This window comes from Hoplias malabaricus, chromosome 5, assembly GCF_029633855.1.
Source record: "Hoplias malabaricus isolate fHopMal1 chromosome 5, fHopMal1.hap1, whole genome shotgun sequence".
Classification (NCBI taxonomy): Eukaryota; Metazoa; Chordata; class Actinopteri; order Characiformes; family Erythrinidae; genus Hoplias; species Hoplias malabaricus.
Window position 1 is genome coordinate 635,063 of NC_089804.1, and position 21,674 is coordinate 656,736.

The following is a 21,674-nucleotide window of genomic DNA, read 5'->3' on the forward strand; positions in this document are numbered from 1 at the left end:
TAACTGTAGCAGAAAAACCTCACTAGTAATAGCTGACGTCTCGAGTTAGCTGTACAGTTCCACCTTAAATATCTAAGATAATATATTCCTACTGCAGCATTTAAGGTGGAACTGTAGTGTGAACAGAACTCTGCAGAATGAGAATCTGAGCTGAGCTCCATGTCACAGAAGAGTGAGGAGAGGGGGGTAATCTCTGAGTGTGGAACTCTTCTGAAGGAGAATGAGGCTCTAAATGTAACTAGAGTCCAGCAGCTCCTCTGATATCACTGCAGACTGGTGCAGAGCTGCTACAGAGCGGCGCTAGTCGCCTGGGAATGAAGCGCTGCTCTGTTTTATCTGTGTTCTGATGAAGTATCAGGGTGTTGTCGTAGGGGGAGATTTAACCACTGCGCCCTGTAACTCAGCTCCAAACAGGACACTCACAAACAAGGGGGAGGGGGAAAATAAAAAACAAATGAGATTGGAGAATGTTTAAAAAAAGGATGACAGTTTTCGGAGAGAGATTAATGTAACGTTTGCTCATTTTCCTGAAGCCACTGGGACAAGCACAGACCCAGCTCAGGTTATTAATCAGACTGATGATTTATCGGGGGCCTGGGCAGACCTGAGGGCATAACAAACACCGAGTCATCTCTGTTCTGAGGTAGTTTAGTGGTCGTTGTGTGCGTTAGTTGTGGTAGTTTGTGTTGTATGAGTTAGTTGTCTGTTACCTGTTCTCCCTCCGGGCAGCAGCGCGAAGATCCCGATCAGACACACACTCACGAGCCACATCCTGATCCCGCACACAAACTAACACTCTACAACACTACGGTACACAGTGCAACACAACCGCGTCCGGTAAACACACAATAACACACAGTAAAGTACAGTAACACGCTTTAAAACAACATAACCGCCTCCCGTGACCACCACGCCTACCGTAACACACTAAAACACAGTAACACGCTTAAAACAGCACAAACCGCGGAGACTCCCGTTGTTATGGTGATCAAATAGTAAAAAAAAGAACAACACAATCGCGTACATACACACCGCGGAGAGACTCCTCTTTTGCCCGAACTTTCCCCAGACCACTACAGCCTGTGAAAAACCCAACTTCCGGTCCTCCAGCCAATCCTGCAACAGGAAACACAGAGCCCCAGAAAATGACCAGCCAGAGAGGGGGGAAAGGAAGTGCACGGACCAATCAGAGTTAGATATGGATATTACACGTACTCCTAAATCTCCGCCCTCAGACTCCCGGAAAATAGCGGTGCCACGTTTCAGCGGCTCAGCTTTCCCCTGTGCACTGCTTTTTATTGCCCGGTCTCCCGGTATTAATACTGAAATACTAAACTACTGAAATACCTACCACCTACCAGTACTGAATCACTCCCCGGTCTCCCGGTATTAATACTGAAATACTAAACTACTGAAATACCTACCACCTACCAGTACTGAATCACTCCCCGGTCTCCCGGTATTAATACTGAAATACTAAACTACTGAAATACCTACCACCTACCAGTACTGAATCACTCCCCGGTCTCCCGGTATTAATACTGAAATACTAAACTACTGAAATACCTACCACCTACCAGTACTGAATCACTCCTCTGTCTCCCGGTATTAATACTGAAATACTAAACTACTGAAATACCTACCACCTACCAGTACTGAATCACTCCTCTGTCTCCTGGTATTAATACTGAAATACTAAACTACTGAAATACCTACCACCTACCAGTACTGAATCACTGCCCGTTCTCCCGGTATTAATACTGAAATACTAAACTACTAAAATACCTACCACCTACCAGTACTGAATCACTCCCCGGTCTCCTGGTATTAATACTGAAATAATAAACTACTGAAATACCTACCACCTACCAGTACTGAATCACTGCCGTTCTCCCGGTATTAATACTGAAATACTAAACTACTAAAATACCTACCACCTACCAGTACTGAATCACTCCCCGGTCTCCTGGTATTAATACTGAAATACTAAACTACTGAAATACCTACCAACTACCAGTACTGAATCACTCCTCGGTCTCCCGGTATTAATACTGAAATACCTACCACCTACCAGTACTGAATCACTCCTCGGTCTCCTGGTATAAATACTGAAATACTAATCTACTGAAATACCTACCACCTACCAGTACTGAATCACTCCTTGGTCTCCCGGTATTAATACTGAAATACTAAACTACTGAAATACCTACCACCTACCAGTACTGAATCACTCCTCTGTCTCCCGGTATTAATACTGAAATACTAAACTACTGAAATACCTACCACCTACCAGTACTGAATCACTCCTCTGTCTCCCGGTATTAATACTGAAATACTAAACTACTGAAATACCTACCACCTACCAGTACTGAATCACTCCTCTGTCTCCCGGTATTAATACTGAAATACTAAACAACTGAAATACCTACCACCTACCAGTACTGAATCACTGCCCGTTCTCCCGGTATTAATACTGAAATACTAAACTACTAAAATACCTACCACCTACCAGTACTGAATCACTCCCCGGTCTCCTGGTATTAATACTGAAATAATAAACTACTGAAATACCTACCACCTACCAGTACTGAATCACTGCCGTTCTCCCGGTATTAATACTGAAATACTAAACTACTAAAATACCTACCACCTACCAGTACTGAATCACTCCCCGGTCTCCTGGTATTAATACTGAAATAATAAACTACTGAAATACCTACCAACTACCAGTACTGAATAACTCCTCGGTCTCCCGGTATTAATACTGAAATACTAAACTACTGAAATACCTACCACCTACCAGTACTGAATCACTCCTCTGTCTCCCGGTATTAATACTGAAATACTAAACTACTGAAATACCTACAACCTACCAGTACTGAATCACTGCCCGTTCTCCCGGTATTAATACTGAAATACTAAACTACTGAAATACCTACCACCTACCAGTACTGAATCACTCCTCTGTCTCCCGGTATTAATACTGAAATACTAAACTACTGAAATACCTACCACCTACCAGTACTGAATCACTGCCCGTTCTCCCGGTATTAATACTGAAATACTAAACTACTGAAATACCTACCACCTACCAGTACTGAATCATTCCCCGGTTTCCTGGTATTAATACTGAAATAATAAACTACTGAAATACCTACCAACTACCAGTACTGAATCACTCCTCGGTCTCCCGGTATTAATACTGAAATACCTACCACCTACCAGTACTGAATCACTCCTCGGTCTCCTGGTATAAATACTGAAATACTAATCTACTGAAATACCTACCACCTACCAGTACTGAATCACTCCTTGGTCTCCCGGTATTAATACTGAAATACTAAACTACTGAAATACCTACCACCTACCAGTACTGAATCACTGCCGTTCTCCCGGTATTAATACTGAAATACTAAACTACTAAAATACCTACCACCTACCAGTACTGAATCACTCCCCGGTCTCCTGGTATTAATACTGAAATAATAAACTACTGAAATACCTACCAACTACCAGTACTGAATAACTCCTCGGTCTCCCGGTATTAATACTGAAATACTAAACTACTGAAATACCTACCACCTACCAGTACTGAATCACTCCTCGGTCTCCTGGTATAAATACTGAAATACTAAACTACTGAAATACCTACCACCTACCAGTACTGAATCACTCCTCTGTCTCCTGGTATTAATACTGAAATACTAATCTACTGAAATACCTACCACCTACCAGTACTGAATCACTCCTTGGTCTCCCGGTATTAATACTGAAATACTAAACTACTGAAATACCTACCACCTACCAGTACTGAATCACTCCTCTGTCTCCCGGTATTAATACTGAAATACTAAACTACTGAAATACCTACCACCTACCAGTACTGAATCACTCCCCGGTCTCCTGGTATTAATACTGAAATAATAAACTACTGAAATACCTACCAACTACCAGTACTGAATAACTCCTCGGTCTCCCGGTATTAATACTGAAATACTAAACTACTGAAATACCTACCACCTACCAGTACTGAATCACTGCCCTGCCTCCTGTTATTAATACTGGAATACCTACCACCTACCAGTACTGAATCACTGCCCGTTCTCCCGGTATTAATACTGAAATACTAAACTACTGAAATACCTACCACCTACCAGTACTGAATCACTCCTTGGTCTCCCGGTATTAATACTGAAATACTAAACTACTGAAATACCTACCACCTACCAGTACTGAATAACTCCTTGGTCTCCCGGTATTAATACTAAACTACTGAAACTACTGGAATACCTATTACATACCAGTACTGAATAACTCCCCGGTCTCCTGGTATTAATACTGAAATACTAAACTACTGAAATACCTACCACCTACCAGTACTGAATCACTCCTCTGTCTCCTGGTATTAATACTGAAATACTAAACTACTGAAATACCTACAACCTACCAGTACTGAATCACTCCTTGGTCTCCCGGTATTAATACTGAAATACTAAACTACTGAAATACCTACAACCTACCAGTACTGAATCACTCCTTGGTCTCCCGGTATTAATACTGAAATACTAAACTACTGAAATACCTACCACCTACCAGTACTGAATCACTCCTCTGTCTCCTGGTATTAATACTGAAATACTAAACTGCTGAAATACCTACAACCTACCAGTACTGAATCACTCCTTGGTCTCCCGGTATTAATACTGAAATACTAAACTACTGAAATACCTACCACCTACCAGTACTGAATCACTCCTCGGTCTCCTGGTATTAATACTGAAATACTGGGAGATCTGGCAACCCGTTTGGCTGTTTCTGTACCCGTTTGGAAGCTGTTTTGATCGCTCGGTCAAAATCCGGTCACAAAAAAGGACGCATTTTTATTATGCAACATTTACAGACCACCAGGGCCTTACTTAGAATTTCTGAAAGAATTCAGCGATTTTGCTACAAACCTAGCGGTGTGCAATCATAAAGTTATAATTGTAGGAGATTTCAATATCCATTTTGAGAAGGAAAGTGACCCACTAAAAAAGGCATTTACCTCAATCTTAGACTCTATTGGTATTACTCAAAATGTAACAGGGCCTACACACTACTGCAGCCACACTTTAGACTTAGTTCTGACACTAGGTCTTAACATTGACAAAATTAATATCTTACCGCAATCCTCAGCAATCTCCGATCATTACTTAATTTCATATGAGCTACGTTTTATCCATAATATATGTAAGAACCCTCGCTATTCTACAAGGCGTATAATAAAACCATCTACCGCCCTACAATTTATAGAAAACCTACCAGAACTATCGACCCCAGTTCCAACTCCATCAGACCAAATGGACCTAGATGTACTAACTGATTACCTAGAAAATACCTGTCGATCTACTTTAGAAAAGGTAGCACCACTTAAACATAAAAGTATAAGACAGAAAAAGCTCGCACCATGGTATAACGATAAGACCCGTACTTTAAAACAAACATTACGAAAACTAGAGCGGAAATGGCGATCAACCAAGCTTGAAGTGTTCCATTCTGCCTGGAAGGACAGCCTTATAGAGTATAGAAATGCCCTCACTAAAGCTCGCTCAGCATATCTGGCCTCGCTGATCTCCCATAATAAAAATAATCCGAGAGCACTGTTTAGTGTGTTTTCTAGAATTACAAAAAATCAAGCAGGTTCTGAACAACTAATTCCAGCAACTCTCACCAGTAAAGATTTTATGGACTTTTTTAATAATAAAATTGAGAATATTAGACAACAAACTCTAGCCACAGGATCAAATCCATCCTGGCTGCCACCTGATGTGAATGAAATAAAACATAATATAACTGTAAAAGAAAGACTTGAAACCTTTTGCCCACTCCCACAATTAGAACTAGAGAAGATTATCACCTCCGCAAACTGTACAACTTGCACACTTGATGCAATTCCCACAAAGTTGCTCAAAGAAGTACTACCAGCTATTATTGATCCTCTTTTAACTATAGTAAACTCATCGCTTAGTCTGGGCCATGTACCCAAAGCTTTTAAACTAGCAGTTATTAAACCTATGATCAAGAAACCAAATCTTGATGCTAGTACACTGTCTAATTACAGGCCTATTTCTAATTTGCCATTTCTGTCTAAGATCTTAGAAAAAGCTGTGGCCCAACAACTTAGTTCATATCTACATAAGAATCATATATATGAAAAATTCCAATCTGGATTCAGGCAACATCATAGTACAGAGACAGCTCTAGTCAAGATAACAAATGATCTTCTTCTTGCCTCTGATCAAGGCCACGTATCCCTGTTGGTGCTTCTTGACCTAAGCGCAGCCTTCGATACAATAGACCACAATATTCTCATAGAAAGGTTAGAAAACATGGTTGGAATCACAGGGACAGCCCTATTATGGTTTAAATCTTACTTAACGGAACGTTATCAATTCGTAAAAGTAAACAATCTAAATTCAAATTATTCTAAAGTAAGATTTGGAATTCCACAAGGCTCTATTTTAGGACCATTATTATTTACATTATACATGTTACCGCTAGGCACAGTTATAAGAAACCATGACATTAACTTTCACTGTTACGCAGACGACACACAATTGTATATTTCAGCCAAGCCCGATGACAAACACAGATTAAAGAAAATAGAGGACTGTGTAAAAGACGTGAAAGGCTGGATGTTGCGTAATTTCCTCCTCCTAAACAGCAACAAAACAGAGGTCCTGCTTTTGGGTCCAAAAGTGACAAGAAATAAATTATCAGACTTAATTTTAAATCTAGCTAACTTTCCAGTTAAACCTGGTTCAGCAGCAAAAAATCTTGGTGTCATAATTGACCCGGATTTATCATTTGATCAACACATAGGTAGTATCACTATGACAGCTTTTTTACATCTTCGCAATATTGCTAAGATTAGAAATGCCTTATCCCTCCAGGACGCAGAAACATTAGTACATGCCTTTATTACTTCAAGGCTTGACTACTGTAACGCACTACTGTCAGGATGCACCAGCAGCAATTTAAGAAAACTTCAACTAGTTCAAAATGCTGCAGCTAGGGTCCTCACTAAAACTAGAAAATTTGAACATATCAGCCCAGTTTTATCATCACTTCATTGGCTGCCTGTTAAATTCCGCATTGACTACAAAATTTTGTTATTAACATATAAAGCTCTACATGGGCTTGCTCCTGAATATCTTCAAGATACAATTTCCTATTATGAGCCCCCACGTTCACTCAGATCACAGAATACTGGATTTTTAAATGTTCCCAGAATTCAGAAGGCCTCAGCTGGGGGAAGAGCCTTTTCTTATAAAGCCCCCCAACTCTGGAATGATCTTCCAGAAAATGTTCGGGACTCAGACACAGTCGCAATCTTCAAATGTAGGCTAAAAACTCATTTGTTTAGTTTATCATTTGGTAGCTAATGCTCCCCCATAGATAAAGGCGGCAGATCCGGGGGGTCCATGGACACAGGGAATTATAGTAAACTGAGATGCTGGTGCTGTCGTCCCGCCGTTTCTCGCAATCACTCAGGTTTGTTGACGTGGAGCGGAGGGATGCCAGTGTTTCAGGATGCTCCCGTGTCTGTGTGTCCTCCTGGTTCTCTCCTTTTAGTTAATGCTGTCATAGTCAGATCTGCCGGAGTCATTAGCCACACTCTGGAAATTTTCATATTTTCTACTTTACAAACACAAAACAGTTCAAAACTAATTCCATCCCTTTACATCTTTCCGAGTAAACGACTGCCCACCTGTCTGTCTGGACACTGATGGATGACTGTCGAGATCCTCCTCCACGCTTCAGACCAGCTGCCCACGCTCCAGCAACCACCAAGTGCCTTGAAGCTGTCCCTACACTGAAGTTCTCATGGACTACTAACTATCATCACCAGTAGATTGACCAGAGGAGGATGGGTCACCCCTTGTGAGCCTTGGTTCCTCCCAAGGTTTCTTCCTCAGCTGGGGGAGTTTTTCCTTGCCACTGTCGCCCCTGGCTTGCTCACTTGAGGGTTTTACATTTGTCTTTACATTTCATGTCAAATCTTGTCTTACTGGAATTCTGTGAAGCTGCTTTGTGACAACATCAGTTGTGAAAAGCGCTATATAAATAAAAATTTGAAATTTGATTTGAAATACTAAACTACTGAAATACCTACCACCTACCAGTACTGAATCACTCCTCTGTCTCCTGGTATTAATACTGAAATACTAAACTACTGAAATACCTACCACCTACCAGTACTGAATCACTCCTTGGTCTCCCGGTATTAATACTGAAATACTAAACTACTGAAATACCTACCACCTACCAGTACTGAATAACTCCTTGGTCTCCCGGTATTAATACTGAAATACTAAACTACTGAAATACCTACCACCTACCAGTACTGAGTCACTCCTCGGTCTCCTGGTATAAATACTGAAATTCTAAACTACTGAAATACCTACCACCTACCAGTACTGAATCACTCCTCGGTCTCCCGGTATTAATACTAAACTACTGAAACTACTGGAATACCTATTACATACCAGTACTGAATAACTCCCCGGTCTCCTGGTATTAATACTGAAATACTAAACTACTGAAATACCTACCACCTACCAGTACTGAATCACTCCTCTGTCTCCTGGTATTAATACTGAAATACTAAACTGCTGAAATACCTACAACCTACCAGTACTGAATCACTCCTTGGTCTCCCGGTATTAATACTGAAATACTAAACTACTGAAATACCTACCACCTACCAGTACTGAATCACTCCTCGGTCTCCTGGTATTAATACTGAAATACTAAATTACTGAAATACCTACCACCTACCAGTACTGAATCACTCCTCTGTCTCCTGGTATTAATACTGAAATACTAATCTACTGAAATACCTACCACCTACCAGTACTGAATCACTCCTTGGTCTCCCGGTATTAATACTGAAATACTAAACTACTGAAATACCTACCACCTACCAGTACTGAATCACTGCCGTTCTCCCGGTATTAATACTGAAATACTAAACTACTGAAATACCTACTACCTACCAGTACTGAATCACTCCCCGGTCTCCTGGTATTAATACTGAAATAATAAACTACTGAAATACCTACCAACTACCAGTACTGAATAACTCCTCTGTCTCCTGGTATTAATACTGAAATACTAAACTACTGAAATACCTACCACCTACCAGTACTGAATCACTCCTCGGTCTCCTGGTATAAATACTGAAATACTAAACTACTGAAATACCTACCACCTACCAGTACTGAATCACTCCTCGGTCTCCCGGTATTAATACTAAACTACTGAAACTACTGGAATACCTATTACATACCAGTACTGAATAACTCCCCGGTCTCCTGGTATTAATACTGAAATACTAAACTACTGAAATACCTACCACCTACCAGTACTGAATCACTCCTCTGTCTCCTGGTATAAATACTGAAATACTAAACTACTGAAATACCTACCACCTACCAGTACTGAATCACTCCTCGGTCTCCCGGTATTAATACTAAACTACTGAAACTACTGGAATACCTATTACATACCAGTACTGAATAACTCCCCGGTCTCCTGGTATTAATACTGAAATACTAAACTACTGAAATACCTACCACCTACCAGTACTGAATCACTCCTCTGTCTCCTGGTATTAATACTGAAATACTAAACTACTGAAATACCTACCACCTACCAGTACTGAATCACTCCTCGGTCTCCTGGTATTAATACTGAAATACTAAACTACTGAAATACCTACCACCTACCAGTACTGAATCACTCCTCGGTCTCCTGGTATTAATACTAAACTACTGAAACTACTGGAATACCTATTACATACCAGTACTGAATAACTCCCCGGTCTCCTGGTATTAATACTGAAATACTAAACTACTGAAATACCTACCACCTACCAGTACTGAATCACTCCTCGGTCTCCTGGTATTAATACTGAAATACTAAACTACTGAAATACCTACCACCTACCAGTACTGAATCACTCATCGGTCTCCTGGTATAAATACTGAAATACTAAACTACTGAAATACCTACCACCTACCAGTACTGAATCACTCCTCGGTCTCCTGATATTAATACTAAACTACTGAAACTACTGGAATACCTATTACATACCAGTACTGAATAACTCCCCGGTCTCCTGGTATTAATACTGAAATACTAAACTACTGAAATACCTAACACATACTAGAGTACAGAATCACAGCCTGGTTGTCTGTTATTAATACTGAAATACTCAACTTCTGAAAGTGTTCTCCCCATGTTCACATGTGTTTCCTCCTGGTGTCTGGTGTCCTCCAACTGGCTGAAGTGAACACCCCTGTCTGTACTTTACCGGCTGAAGTGAACAACGGTGACAAGATTTTATCACATTATGTGACCCACCCTGAAGATAGCAGCTCATTTTTATTAAAGTACAGCAGGAGGAACATCAGAGTGTGAACTCTACACAGGATCATTAGCCTCTTCAACTAAGTAAATACAGTCCTTCAGCATACACTTGTCCTAAACAGACAAACACACACACACACAGAGCTCAAAGTACAGACAAAGCTATATATACACACAAACACACATATCACTGAGTAGTTGTTGCAACAGAATCTCTTTTCTTAGGTTTGTGAAGGGATTTGTTTTATTTATTTATTTTTAATTAATGTTACACTTATATAGCATCTTTCTAGAAACCTAAGGACACTTTACAATCAACACAACATTCAATCCACACACACACACACTTTTTTGTGTTTAGGTGCATATTTTTGTGAGAAACGTGAGGTGACCCTCCAGAAGTGGTGAGTGCTGCACTTTACTGAACTGTCTTTGGATAAATATCACATTTGGTGTAAGAGAATATGAAATCACCTGAGTAAAAACAGATTCTTCAGTCTTTAGAAACAGGTCCAGTTCATTTAACAACAGAACTCTATTCACATCTATTTAGAATGCCAGTCCCTAGTTCATCTGTAGGACATATTTAACAAGTGTGTGTGTGTTTTCTTTAGCTGAATAATGAAGGAATCTGCAGTGGGTGACAGTATTGATTATCAGGATGAGTTTGACAGCAAGGATACCAGTGCATTCTATAGACAAGGTGTGTTTCTCTTCAATTATTTTTATCATAAATATTGACAACTGCGTTCATCCTCCATGCAGGGTAGTCCCTGAGTTTTCTGATAAGATTGTGTATTGTTGAGTGTGACAAATCACCTTCAGTGAGGAACTGAAAAATATTGTTTTTGAAAGTGGATTTTTACAAAAAAGTAGATTCTATTTGTATTTCACATTGTGTTCCAGCATATTTTATAAATACAATATTATATATTTCATATATAGGGTCTTACTTACATACTGAAATATATATTGTTTATAAATATATCACATGTCAGAAGCTTCCTGGCCCACTTACCCCACCATGAACCTTTCTGCAGCCAACATGAATATTTAATCGGCTGTTTAAAATCCAATCAAATATATTACAACAAGCACTGTAACCTTTTTAGGTTTAGATACACACATGCTGTGTGTAGTCTACAAGGGACAATGTATCTGGTTTGGTTTCAAACCTTTATTCAACAAGACCTCTGATCAACAATGCAGAGCTGTAATGGTTTGTTTTCTCTTACAGTGCATGTGAACCCTTGCACTAGATATTCACTTCTGTATTTCCTTCATTTGGTTTATGCTTGATTTTCTGCTCAGAGATAAGTGTGGTCCAACCTCAGGATCTTCTGGTGTGAAAGACACAGGTTTTAATCATTTATCTATGGTGGGTAAAACTCACAAAATATGATATTTCTCAATTTTCTTTGAGCCCCGCTCCGGGTGACTGTCTGTGAAGAGTTTGGTGTGCTCACGCTGTGTCTGTGTGTGTTTCCTCTGGGTGCTTCGGTTTTCTCCCACAGTCCAAAAACAAATGTTGGTAGGTGGATTGGTGATTCAAAAGTGTCCATAGGTCTGAGTGTGTGAGTAATGGACTGGCGCCCCCTCAAGGGTGTGTTCCTGCCTTGTGCCCAGCGATTCCAGGTAGGCTCCAGAATACAAACACTAATTCTGGTCAATTGGGGACATTTTGTAGTGTGCATTAAAAAGGTGATTTTGTTTATTTAATTCTCTTAGATATTGTAATTGTGTCTTTATTTAAGTGGTAAAAAAAATGTGCAGTGTTTTCATTGAACTACTTGTGTTTTGCAAATATAAACTGATTTATAACCTGGCTTCTGCATCACACTCCAAAACACTGGGACAGGAGTAAATTAAGACTGAAAAATGTAAAGGATATTCCTGTCCCAATATTTTGAAGCTCGTCCTGCAATGGACTGATGCCCCTCAACTGTCTGTTCCTACACTGTGCCCAGTGCCACGTGGTTAAAAAATGTTTTGAATAATTTTAGAATGTTTTGAGGCATTGTGTACTGTGTTCACAGACAGCAGTTTTGGGAAATTTTGTTGAGCCCATGCAGTAATTTCCACTACAGAAACTTGTCTGTTTTTAATTCAGTGCCATCTGAGTGCTAGAAGTCTACCGCCAAATACTGGTTTTAGTCTGTGTCTCTTTTGTTTAGAGATTTCATTGTTTTTTCATGCAGTTTTTCGGAGAGCAGTGAACCCGTCCCTTTTTCTCTTTAATTAAGAAAGTCTCAGCCAGTCTGTCTTTAGTATCATTGCAAACCTGTGTCAGTCTTGTGTGGCTGGCATCAAATTCAAAATGGGCAAATGTTTTTCAACAAACAATTTCAGCATATTAAACATGGTCATTGTCATATTTTCCATAAAATACATGGCTTAAAAAATTAGCAAATCCTTGCCTTCTATTAACCAGAAAATAGGAGTGCAGACGAAAGCTTTTTACTTAAAGTCCACGAATCAGAATTCAGAAAACAGGTTAAAATCAGTCATCCAAACATCATGGAAACTGTAGTCCATCAGTATGGCAGGGGCAGGAAGAGAGAGAAATTCTGTTCTTGTTTACATTTTGCACAATTATTTTGTGTCTTTTGCACACATACTCAGTGTTTTCTTCAGAGTTTATATTTTTCTAAGAAGAACATGTTATTTTATTAAATAACACTATATTTCCCTGATCTGTAACTTCTCGCTGACTGTGAGCAAAACGTTGAGCTGTAAATCCTGCATCGTTCCAGTCATGTATTTTCATTATAGTATGCCTCTGTGTATGTGTGCATGTGTATGTGTGCATATGTGTGTGTGTGTATGTGTTTCAGAAGTGTCTAGGATCACTGCAGGACCACCTGGTGGTTGTTCTCGCTGGTGTGTTTGTGTGTTTGGTGTTTCAGCTGGTCTTCTTTTAATTCTCATCATCTCCATATCTGTGACAAGTGAGTAACACACACACACACATCATGAACATTATAGAAGACAAAAAATACTTAAAATGTATTTAAATATGAATAAATAAATGCACACAGTCCAAACACATACAATCTATAGGTGAGAAACTGTCTATAGGTGAGTGTGTGAGTGACTGTAAAACTGTCTATAGGTGAGTGTGTGAGTGACTGTTAAACTGTCTATAGGTGAGTGTGTGAGTGACTGTTAAACTGTCTATAGGTGAGTGTGTGACTGACTGTGTGAAACTGTCTATAGGTGAGTGTGTGAGTGACTGTTAAACTGTCTATAGGTGAGTGTGTGAGTGACTGTTAAACTGTCTATAGGTGAGTGTGTGAGTGACTGTTAAACTGTCTATAGGTGATTGTGTGAGTGACTGTTAAACTGTCTATAGGTGAGTGTGTGAGTGACTGTGTGAATCTGTCTGTAGGTGAGTGTGTGAGTGACTGTGAAACTGTCTATACGTGAGTGTGTGAGTGACTGTTAAACTGTCTATAGGTGAGTGTGTGAGTGACTGTTAAACTGTCTATAGGTGAGTGTGTGAGTGACTGTTAAACTGTCTATAGGTGAGTGTGTGAGTGACTGTGTGAATCTGTCTATAGGTGAGTGTGTGAGTGACTGTTAAACTGTCTATAGGTGAGTGTGTGAGTGACTGTTAAACTGTCTATAGGTGAGTGTGTGAGTGACTGTTAAACTGTCTATAGGTGAGTGTGTGAGTGACTGTGTGAATCTGTCTGTAGGTGAGTGTGTGAGTGACTGTGAAACTGTCTATAGGTGAGTGTGTGAGTGACTGTGAAACTGTCTATAGGTGAGTGTGTGAGTGACTGTTAAACTGTCTATAGGTGAGTGTGTGAGTGACTGTTAAACTGTGTATAGGTGAGTGTGTGAGTGACTGTTAAATTGTCTATAGGTGAGTGTGTGAGTGACTGTTAAACTGTCTATAGGTGAGTGTGTGAGTGACTGTTAAACTGTCTATAGGTGAGTGTGTGAGTGACTGTTAAACTGTCTATAGGTGAGTGTGTGAGTGACTGTTAAACTGTCTATAGGTGAGTGTGTGAGTGACTGTGTGAAACTGTCTATAGGTGAGTGTGTGACTGACTGTGTGAAACTGTCTATAGGAGAGTTTGTGGGTGACTGTTAAACTGTCTATAGGTGAGTGTGTGAGTGACTGTTTAACTGTCTATAGGTGAGTGTGTGACTGACTGTGTGAAACTGTCTATAGGTGAGTGTGTGAGTGACTGTGTGAAATTGTCTATAGGTGAGTGTGTGACTGACTGTTAAACTGTCTATAGGTGAGTGTGTGAGTGACTGTTAAACTGTCTATAGGTGAGTGTGTGAGTGACTGTTAAACTGTCTATAGGTGAGTGTGTGAGTGACTGTTAAACTGTCTATAGGTGAGTGTGTGACTGACTGTGTGAAACTGTCTATAGGTGAGTGTGTGAGTGACTGTGTGAAACTGTCTATAGGTGAGTGTGTGAGTGACTGTGTGAAACTGTCTATAGGTGAGTGTGTGACTGACTGTGTGAAACTGTCTATAGGTGAGTGTGTGAGTGACTGTGTGAAACTGTCTATAGGTGAGTGTGTGAGTGACTGTGAAACTGTCTATAGGTGAGTGTGTGAGTGACTGTTAAACTGTGTATAGGTGAGTGTGTGAGTGACTGTTAAACTGTGTATAGGTGAGTGTGTGAGTGACTGTTAAACTGTCTATAGGTGAGTGTGTGAGTGACTGTTAAACTGTCTATAGGTGAGTGTGTGAGTGACTGTTAAACTGTCTATAGGTGAGTGTGTGACTGACTGTGTGAAACTGTCTATAGGAGAGTTTGTGGGTGACTGTTAAACTGTTTATAGGTGAGTGTGTGAGTGACTGTGAAACTGTCTATAGGTGAGTGTGTGAGTGACTGTTAAACTGTCTATAGGTGAGTGTGTGACTGACTGTGTGAAACTGTCTATAGGTGAGTGTGTGAGTGACTGTGTGAAACTGTCTATAGGTGAGTGTGTGAGTGACTGTGAAACTGTCTATAGGTGAGTGTGTGAGTGACTGTTAAACTGTGTATAGGTGAGTGTGTGAGTGACTGTTAAACTGTGTATAGGTGAGTGTGTGAGTGACTGTGAAACTGTCTATAGGTGAGTGTGTGAGTGACTGTTTAACTGTCTATAGGTGAGTGTGTGAGTCACTGTTAAACTGTCTATAGGTGAGTGTGTGAGTGACTGTGTGAAACTGTCTATAGGCGAGTGTGTGACTGACTGTGTGAAACTGTCTATAGGAGAGTTTGTGGGTGACTGTTAAACTGTCTATAGGTGAGTGTGTGAGTGACTGTTAAACTGTCTATAGGTGAGTGTGTGACTGACTGTGTGAAACTGTCTATAGGTGAGTGTGTGAGTGACTGTTAAACTGTGTATAGGTGAGTGTGTGAGTGACTGTTAAACTGTCTATAGGTGATTGTGTGAGTGACTGTGTGAAACTGTCTATAGGTGAGTGTGTGAGTGACTGTGAAACTGTCTATAGGTGAGTGTGTGAGTGACTGTTAAACTGTCTATAGGTGAGTGTGTGACTGACTGTGTGAAACTGTCTATAGGAGAGTGTGTGAGTGACTGTTAAACTGTCTATAGGTGAGTGTGTGACTGACTGTGTGAAACTGTCTATAGGTGAGTGTGTGAGTGACTGTGTGAAACTGTCTATAGGTGAGTGTGTGACTGACTGTTAAACTGTCTATAGGTGAGTGTGTGAGTGACTGTTAAACTGTCTATAGGTGAGTGTGTGAGTGACTGTTAAACTGTCTATAGGTGAGTGTGTGAGTGACTGTTAAACTGTCTATAGGTGAGTGTGTGAGTGACTGTTAAACTGTCTATAGGTGAGTGTGTGAGTGACTGTTAAACTGTCTATAGGTGAGTGTGTGAGTGACTGTTAAACTGTCTATAGGTGAGTGTGTGACTGACTGTGTGAAACTGTCTATAGGTGAGTGTGTGAGTGACTGTGTGAAACTGTCTATAGGTGAGTGTGTGAGTGACTGTGAAACTGTCTATAGGTGAGTGTGTGAGTGACTGTTAAACTGTGTATAGGTGAGTGTGTGAGTGACTGTTAAACTGTGTATAGGTGAGTGTGTGAGTGACTGTTAAACTGTCTATAGGTGATTGTGTGACTGACTGTGTGAAACTGTCTATAGGTGAGTGTGTGAGTGACTGTGAAACTGTCTATAGGTGAGTGTGTGAGTGACTGTTTAACTGTCTATAGGTGAGTGTGTGAGTGACTGTTAAACTGTCTATAGGTGAGTGTGTGAGTGACTGTGTGAAACTGTCTATAGGCGAGTGTGTGACTGACTGTGTGAAACTGTCTATAGGAGAGTTTGTGGGTGACTGTTAAACTGTCTATAGGTGAGTGTGTGAGTGACTGTTAAACTGTCTATAGGTGAGTGTGTGACTGACTGTGTGAAACTGTCTATAGGTGAGTGTGTGAGTGACTGTTAAACTGTGTATAGGTGAGTGTGTGAGTGACTGTTAAACTGTCTATAGGTGATTGTGTGAGTGACTGTGTGAAACTGTCTATAGGTGAGTGTGTGAGTGACTGTGAAACTGTCTATAGGTGAGTGTGTGAGTGACTGTGAAACTGTCTATAGGTGAGTGTGTGAGTGACTGTTAAACTGTCTATAGGTGAGTGTGTGAGTGACTGTGTGAATCTGTCTATAGGTGAGTGTGTGAGTGACTGTGTGAAACTGTCTATAGGTGAGTGTGTGAGTGACTGTTAAACTGTGTATAGGTGAGTGTGTGAGTGACTGTTAAACTGTCTATAGGTGAGTGTGTGAGTGACTGTTAAACTGTCTATAGGTGAGTGTGTGAGTGACTGTTAAACTGTCTATAGGTGAGTGTGTGAGTGACTGTTAAACTGTCTATAGGTGAGTGTGTGAGTGACTGTTAAACTGTCTATAGGTGAGTGTGTGACTGACTGTGTGAAACTGTCTATAGGAGAGTTTGTGGGTGACTGTTAAACAGTTTATAGGTGAGTGTGTGAGTGACTGTGAAACTGTCTATAGGTGAGTGTGTGAGTGACTGTTAAACTGTCTATAGGTGAGTGTGTGAGTGACTGTTAAACTGTCTATAGGTGAGTGTGTGAGTGACTGTGTGAAACTGTCTATAGGCGAGTGTGTGACTGACTGTGTGAAACTGTCTATAGAAGAGTTTGTGGGTGACTGTTAAACTGTCTATAGGTGAGTGTGTGAGTGACTGTTAAACTGTCTATAGGTGAGTGTGTGACTGACTGTGTGAAACTGTCTATAGGTGAGTGTGTGAGTGACTGTTAAACTGTGTATAGGTGAGTGTGTGAGTGACTGTTAAACTGTCTATAGGTGAGTGTGTGAGTGACTGTGTGAATCTGTCTATAGGTGAGTGTGTGAGTGACTGTGTGAAACTGTCTATAGGTGAGTGTGTGAGTGACTGTGAAACTGTCTATAGGTGAGTGTGTGAGTGACTGTTAAACTGTCTATAGGTGAGTGTGTGAGTGACTGTTAAACTGTCTATAGGTGAGTGTGTGAGTGACTGTTAAACTGTGTATAGGTGAGTGTGTGAGTGACTGTTAAACTGTCTATAGGTGAGTGTGTGAGTGACTGTTAAACTGTCTATAGGTGAGTGTGTGAGTGACTGTTAAACTGTCTATAGGTGAGTGTGTGACTGACTGTGTGAAACTGTCTATAGGAGAGTTTGTGGGTGACTGTTAAACTGTTTATAGGTGAGTGTGTGAGTGACTGTGAAACTGTCTATAGGTGAGTGTGTGAGTGACTGTTAAACTGTCTATAGGTGAGTGTGTGAGTGACTGTTAAACTGTCTATAGGTGAGTGTGTGAGTGACTGTGTGAAATTGTCTATAGGTGAGTGTGTGATTGACTGTTAAACTGTCTATAGGTGAGTGTGTGACTGATTGTGTGAAACTGTCTATAGGTGATTGTGTGACTGACTGTGTGAAACTGTCTATAGGTGAGTGTGTGAGTGACTGTTAAACTGTCTATAGGTGAGTGTGTGATTGACTGTTAAACTGTCTATAGGTGAGTGTGTGACTGACTGTGTGAAACTGTCTATAGGTGATTGTGTGACTGACTGTGTGAAACTGTCTATAGGTGAGTGTGTGACTGACTGTGTGAAACTGTCTATAGGTGAGTGTGTGAGTGACTGTTAAACTGTCTATAGGTGAGTGTGTGAGTGACTGTGTGAATCTGTCTATAGGTGAGTGTGTGAGTGACTGTGTGAAACTGTCTATAGGTGAGTGTGTGAGTGACTGTGAAACTGTCTATAGGTGAGTGTGTGAGTGACTGTTAAACTGTCTATAGGTGAGTGTGTGAGTGACTGTTAAACTGTCTATAGGTGAGTGTGTGAGTGACTGTTAAACTGTGTATAGGTGAGTGTGTGAGTGACTGTTAAACTGTCTATAGGTGAGTGTGTGAGTGACTGTTAAACTGTCTATAGGTGAGTGTGTGAGTGACTGTTAAACTGTCTATAGGTGAGTGTGTGACTGACTGTGTGAAACTGTCTATAGGAGAGTTTGTGGGTGACTGTTAAACTGTTTATAGGTGAGTGTGTGAGTGACTGTTAAACTGTCTATAGGTGAGTGTGTGAGTGACTGTGAAACTGTCTATAGGTGAGTGTGTGAGTGACTGTTAAACTGTCTATAGGTGAGTGTGTGAGTGACTGTTAAACTGTCTATAGGTGAGTGTGTGAGTGACTGTGTGAAATTGTCTAAAGGTGAGTGTGTGATTGACTGTTAAACTGTCTATAGGTGAGTGTGTGATTGACTGTTAAACTGTCTATAGGTGAGTGTGTGGGTGACTGTTAAACTGTCTATAGGAGAGTTTGTGAGTGACTGTTAAACTGTCTATAGGTGAGTGTGTGAGTGACTGTGTGAAACTGTCTATAGGTGAGTGTGTGACTGACTGTGTGAAACTGTCTATAGGAGAGTTTGTGGGTGACTGTTAAACTGTCTATAGGTGAGTGTGTGAGTGACTGTTAAACTGTCTATAGGTGAGTGTGTGACTGACTGTGTGAAACTGTCTATAGGTGAGTGTGTGAGTGACTGTTAAACTGTCTATAGGTGAGTGTGTGAGTGACTGTGTGAAACTGTCTATAGGTGAGTGTGTGAATGACTGTTAAACTGTCTATGGGTGAGTGTGTGAGTGACTGTGTGAAACTGTCTATAGGTGAGTGTGTGAGTGACTGTGTGAAACTGTCTATAGGTGAGTGTGTGACTGACTGTGTGAAACTGTCTATAGGAGAGTGTGTGAGTGACTGTTAAACTGTCTATAGGTGAGTGTGTGAGTGACTGTTAAACTGTGTATAGGTGAGTGTGTGAGTGACTGTTAAACTGTCTATAGGTGAGTGTGTGAGTGACTGTTAAACTGTCTATAGGTGAGTGTGTGACTGACTGTGTGAAACTGTCTATAGGAGAGTTTGTGGTTGACTGTTAAACTGTTTATAGGTGAGTGTGTGAGTGACTGTGTGAAACTGTCTATAGGTGAGTGTGTGAGTGACTGTTAAACTGTCTATACGTGAGTGTGTGAGTGACTGTGAGAAACTGTCTATAGGTGAGTGTGTGAGTGACTGTTAAACTGTCTATAGGAGAGTGTGTGACTGACTGTGTGAAACTGTCTATAGGTGAGTGTGTGAGTGACTGTGAAACTGTCTATAGGTGAGTGTGTGACTGACTGTTAAACTGTCTATAGGTGAGTGTGTGAGTGACTGTTAAACTGTCTATAGGTGAGTGTGTGAGTGACTGTGTGAAACTGTCTATAGGCGAGTGTGTGACTGACTGTGTGAAACTGTCTATAGGAGAGTTTGTGGGTGACTGTTAAACTGTCTATAGGTGAGTGTGTGAGTGACTGTTAAACTGTCTATAGGTGAGTGTGTGACTGACTGTGTGAAACTGTCTATAGGTGAGTGTGTGAGTGACTGTTAAACTGTGTATAGGTGAGTGTGTGAGTGACTGTAAAACTGTCTATAGGTGATTCTGTGAGTGACTGTGTGAAACTGTCTATAGGTGAGTGTGTGAGTGACTGTGAAACTGTCTATAGGTGAGTGTGTGAGTGACTGTGAAACTGTCTATAGGTGAGTGTGTGAGTGACTGTGTGAAACTGTCTATAGGTGAGTGTGTGAGTGACTGTGAAACTGTCTATAGGTGAGTGTGTGAGTGACTGTGTGAAACTGTCTATAGGAGAGTTTGTGGGTGACTGTTAAACTGTCTATAGGTGAGTGTGTGAGTGACTGTTAAACTGTCTATAGGTGAGTGTGTGAGTGACTGTTTGAAACTGTCTATAGGAGAGTTTGTGGGTGACTGTTAAACTGTCTATAGGTGATTGTGTGAGTGACTGTAAAACTTTCTATAGGTGAGTGTGTGAGTGACTGTGTGAAACTGTCTATAGGTGAGTGTGTGAGTGACTGTTAAACTGTCTATAGGTGAGTGTGTGAGTGACTGTTAAATTGTCTATAGGTCACACACTCACCTATAAACTGTCTATAGGTGAGTGTGTGAGTGACTGTGAAACTGTCTATAGGTGAGTGTGTGAGTGACTGTTAAACTGTCTATAGGTGATTGTGTGAGTGACTGTAAAACTTTCTATAGGTGAGTGTGTGAGTGACTGTGTGAAACTGTCTATAGGTGAGTGTGTGAGTGACTGTTAAACTGTCTATAGGTGAGTGTGTGAGTGACTGTTAAATTGTCTATAGGTCACACACTCACCTATAAACTGTCTATAGGTGAGTGTGTGAGTGACTGTTAAACTGTCTATAGGTGAGTGTGTGAGTGACTGTTAAACTGTGTATAGGTGAGTGTGTGAGTGACTGTTAAACTGTCTATAGGTGAGTGTGTGAGTGACTGTTAAACTGTCTATAGGTGAGTGTGTGAGTGACTGTTAAACTGTCTATAGGTGAGTGTGTGACTGACTGTGTGAAACTGTCTATAGGAGAGTTTGTGGGTGACTGTTAAACTGTTTATAGGTGAGTGTGTGAGTGACTGTGAAACTGTCTATAGGTGAGTGTGTGAGTGACTGTTAAACTGTCTATAGGTGAGTGTGTGAGTGACTGTTAAACTGTCTATAGGTGAGTGTGTGAGTGACTGTGTGAAACTGTCTATAGGTGAGTGTGTGATTGACTGTTAAACTGTTTATAGGTGAGTGTGTGATTGACTGTTAAACTGTCTATAGGTGAGTGTGTGATTGACTGTGTGAAACTGTCTATAGGAGAGTTTGTGAGTGACTGTTAAACTGTCTATAGGTAAGTGTGTGAGTGACTGTGTGAAACTGTCTATAGGAGAGTTTGTGGGTGACTGTT

General features: G+C 40.6%; 2 protein-coding genes across 4 annotated transcripts in view; one reads left to right on the plus strand and one right to left on the minus strand.

Moving 5' to 3' along the window:
- plod3 (procollagen-lysine, 2-oxoglutarate 5-dioxygenase 3) overlaps positions 1 to 1,142 on the minus strand; it is a 29,962-nt gene extending 28,820 nt beyond the window's left edge. The window contains exons 1-2 of one of the 3 annotated variants that reach the window (XM_066670998.1): positions 1,029 to 1,142; positions 711 to 805 (exon numbers count right to left, since the gene is read on the minus strand). In XM_066670998.1, coding sequence (XP_066527095.1) covers positions 711 to 771 — 61 coding nt within the window. In that variant the 5' untranslated portion in view covers positions 772 to 805; positions 1,029 to 1,142. Of the gene's footprint in view, positions 1 to 710 lie in introns of all 3 variants that reach the window. The other 2 variants (XM_066670999.1, XM_066670997.1) reach the window with 2 other exon arrangements.
- Positions 1,143 to 10,625: 9,483 nt separating this feature from the next.
- Positions 10,626 to 21,674, plus strand: part of asgr1a (asialoglycoprotein receptor 1a) — a 32,114-nt gene continuing 21,065 nt past the window's right edge. The window contains exons 1-3 of the mRNA XM_066672639.1: positions 10,626 to 10,817; positions 11,028 to 11,116; positions 13,248 to 13,361. Coding sequence (XP_066528736.1) covers positions 11,035 to 11,116; positions 13,248 to 13,361 — 196 coding nt within the window. The 5' untranslated portion in view covers positions 10,626 to 10,817; positions 11,028 to 11,034. The remainder of the gene's footprint in view (positions 10,818 to 11,027; positions 11,117 to 13,247; positions 13,362 to 21,674) is intronic.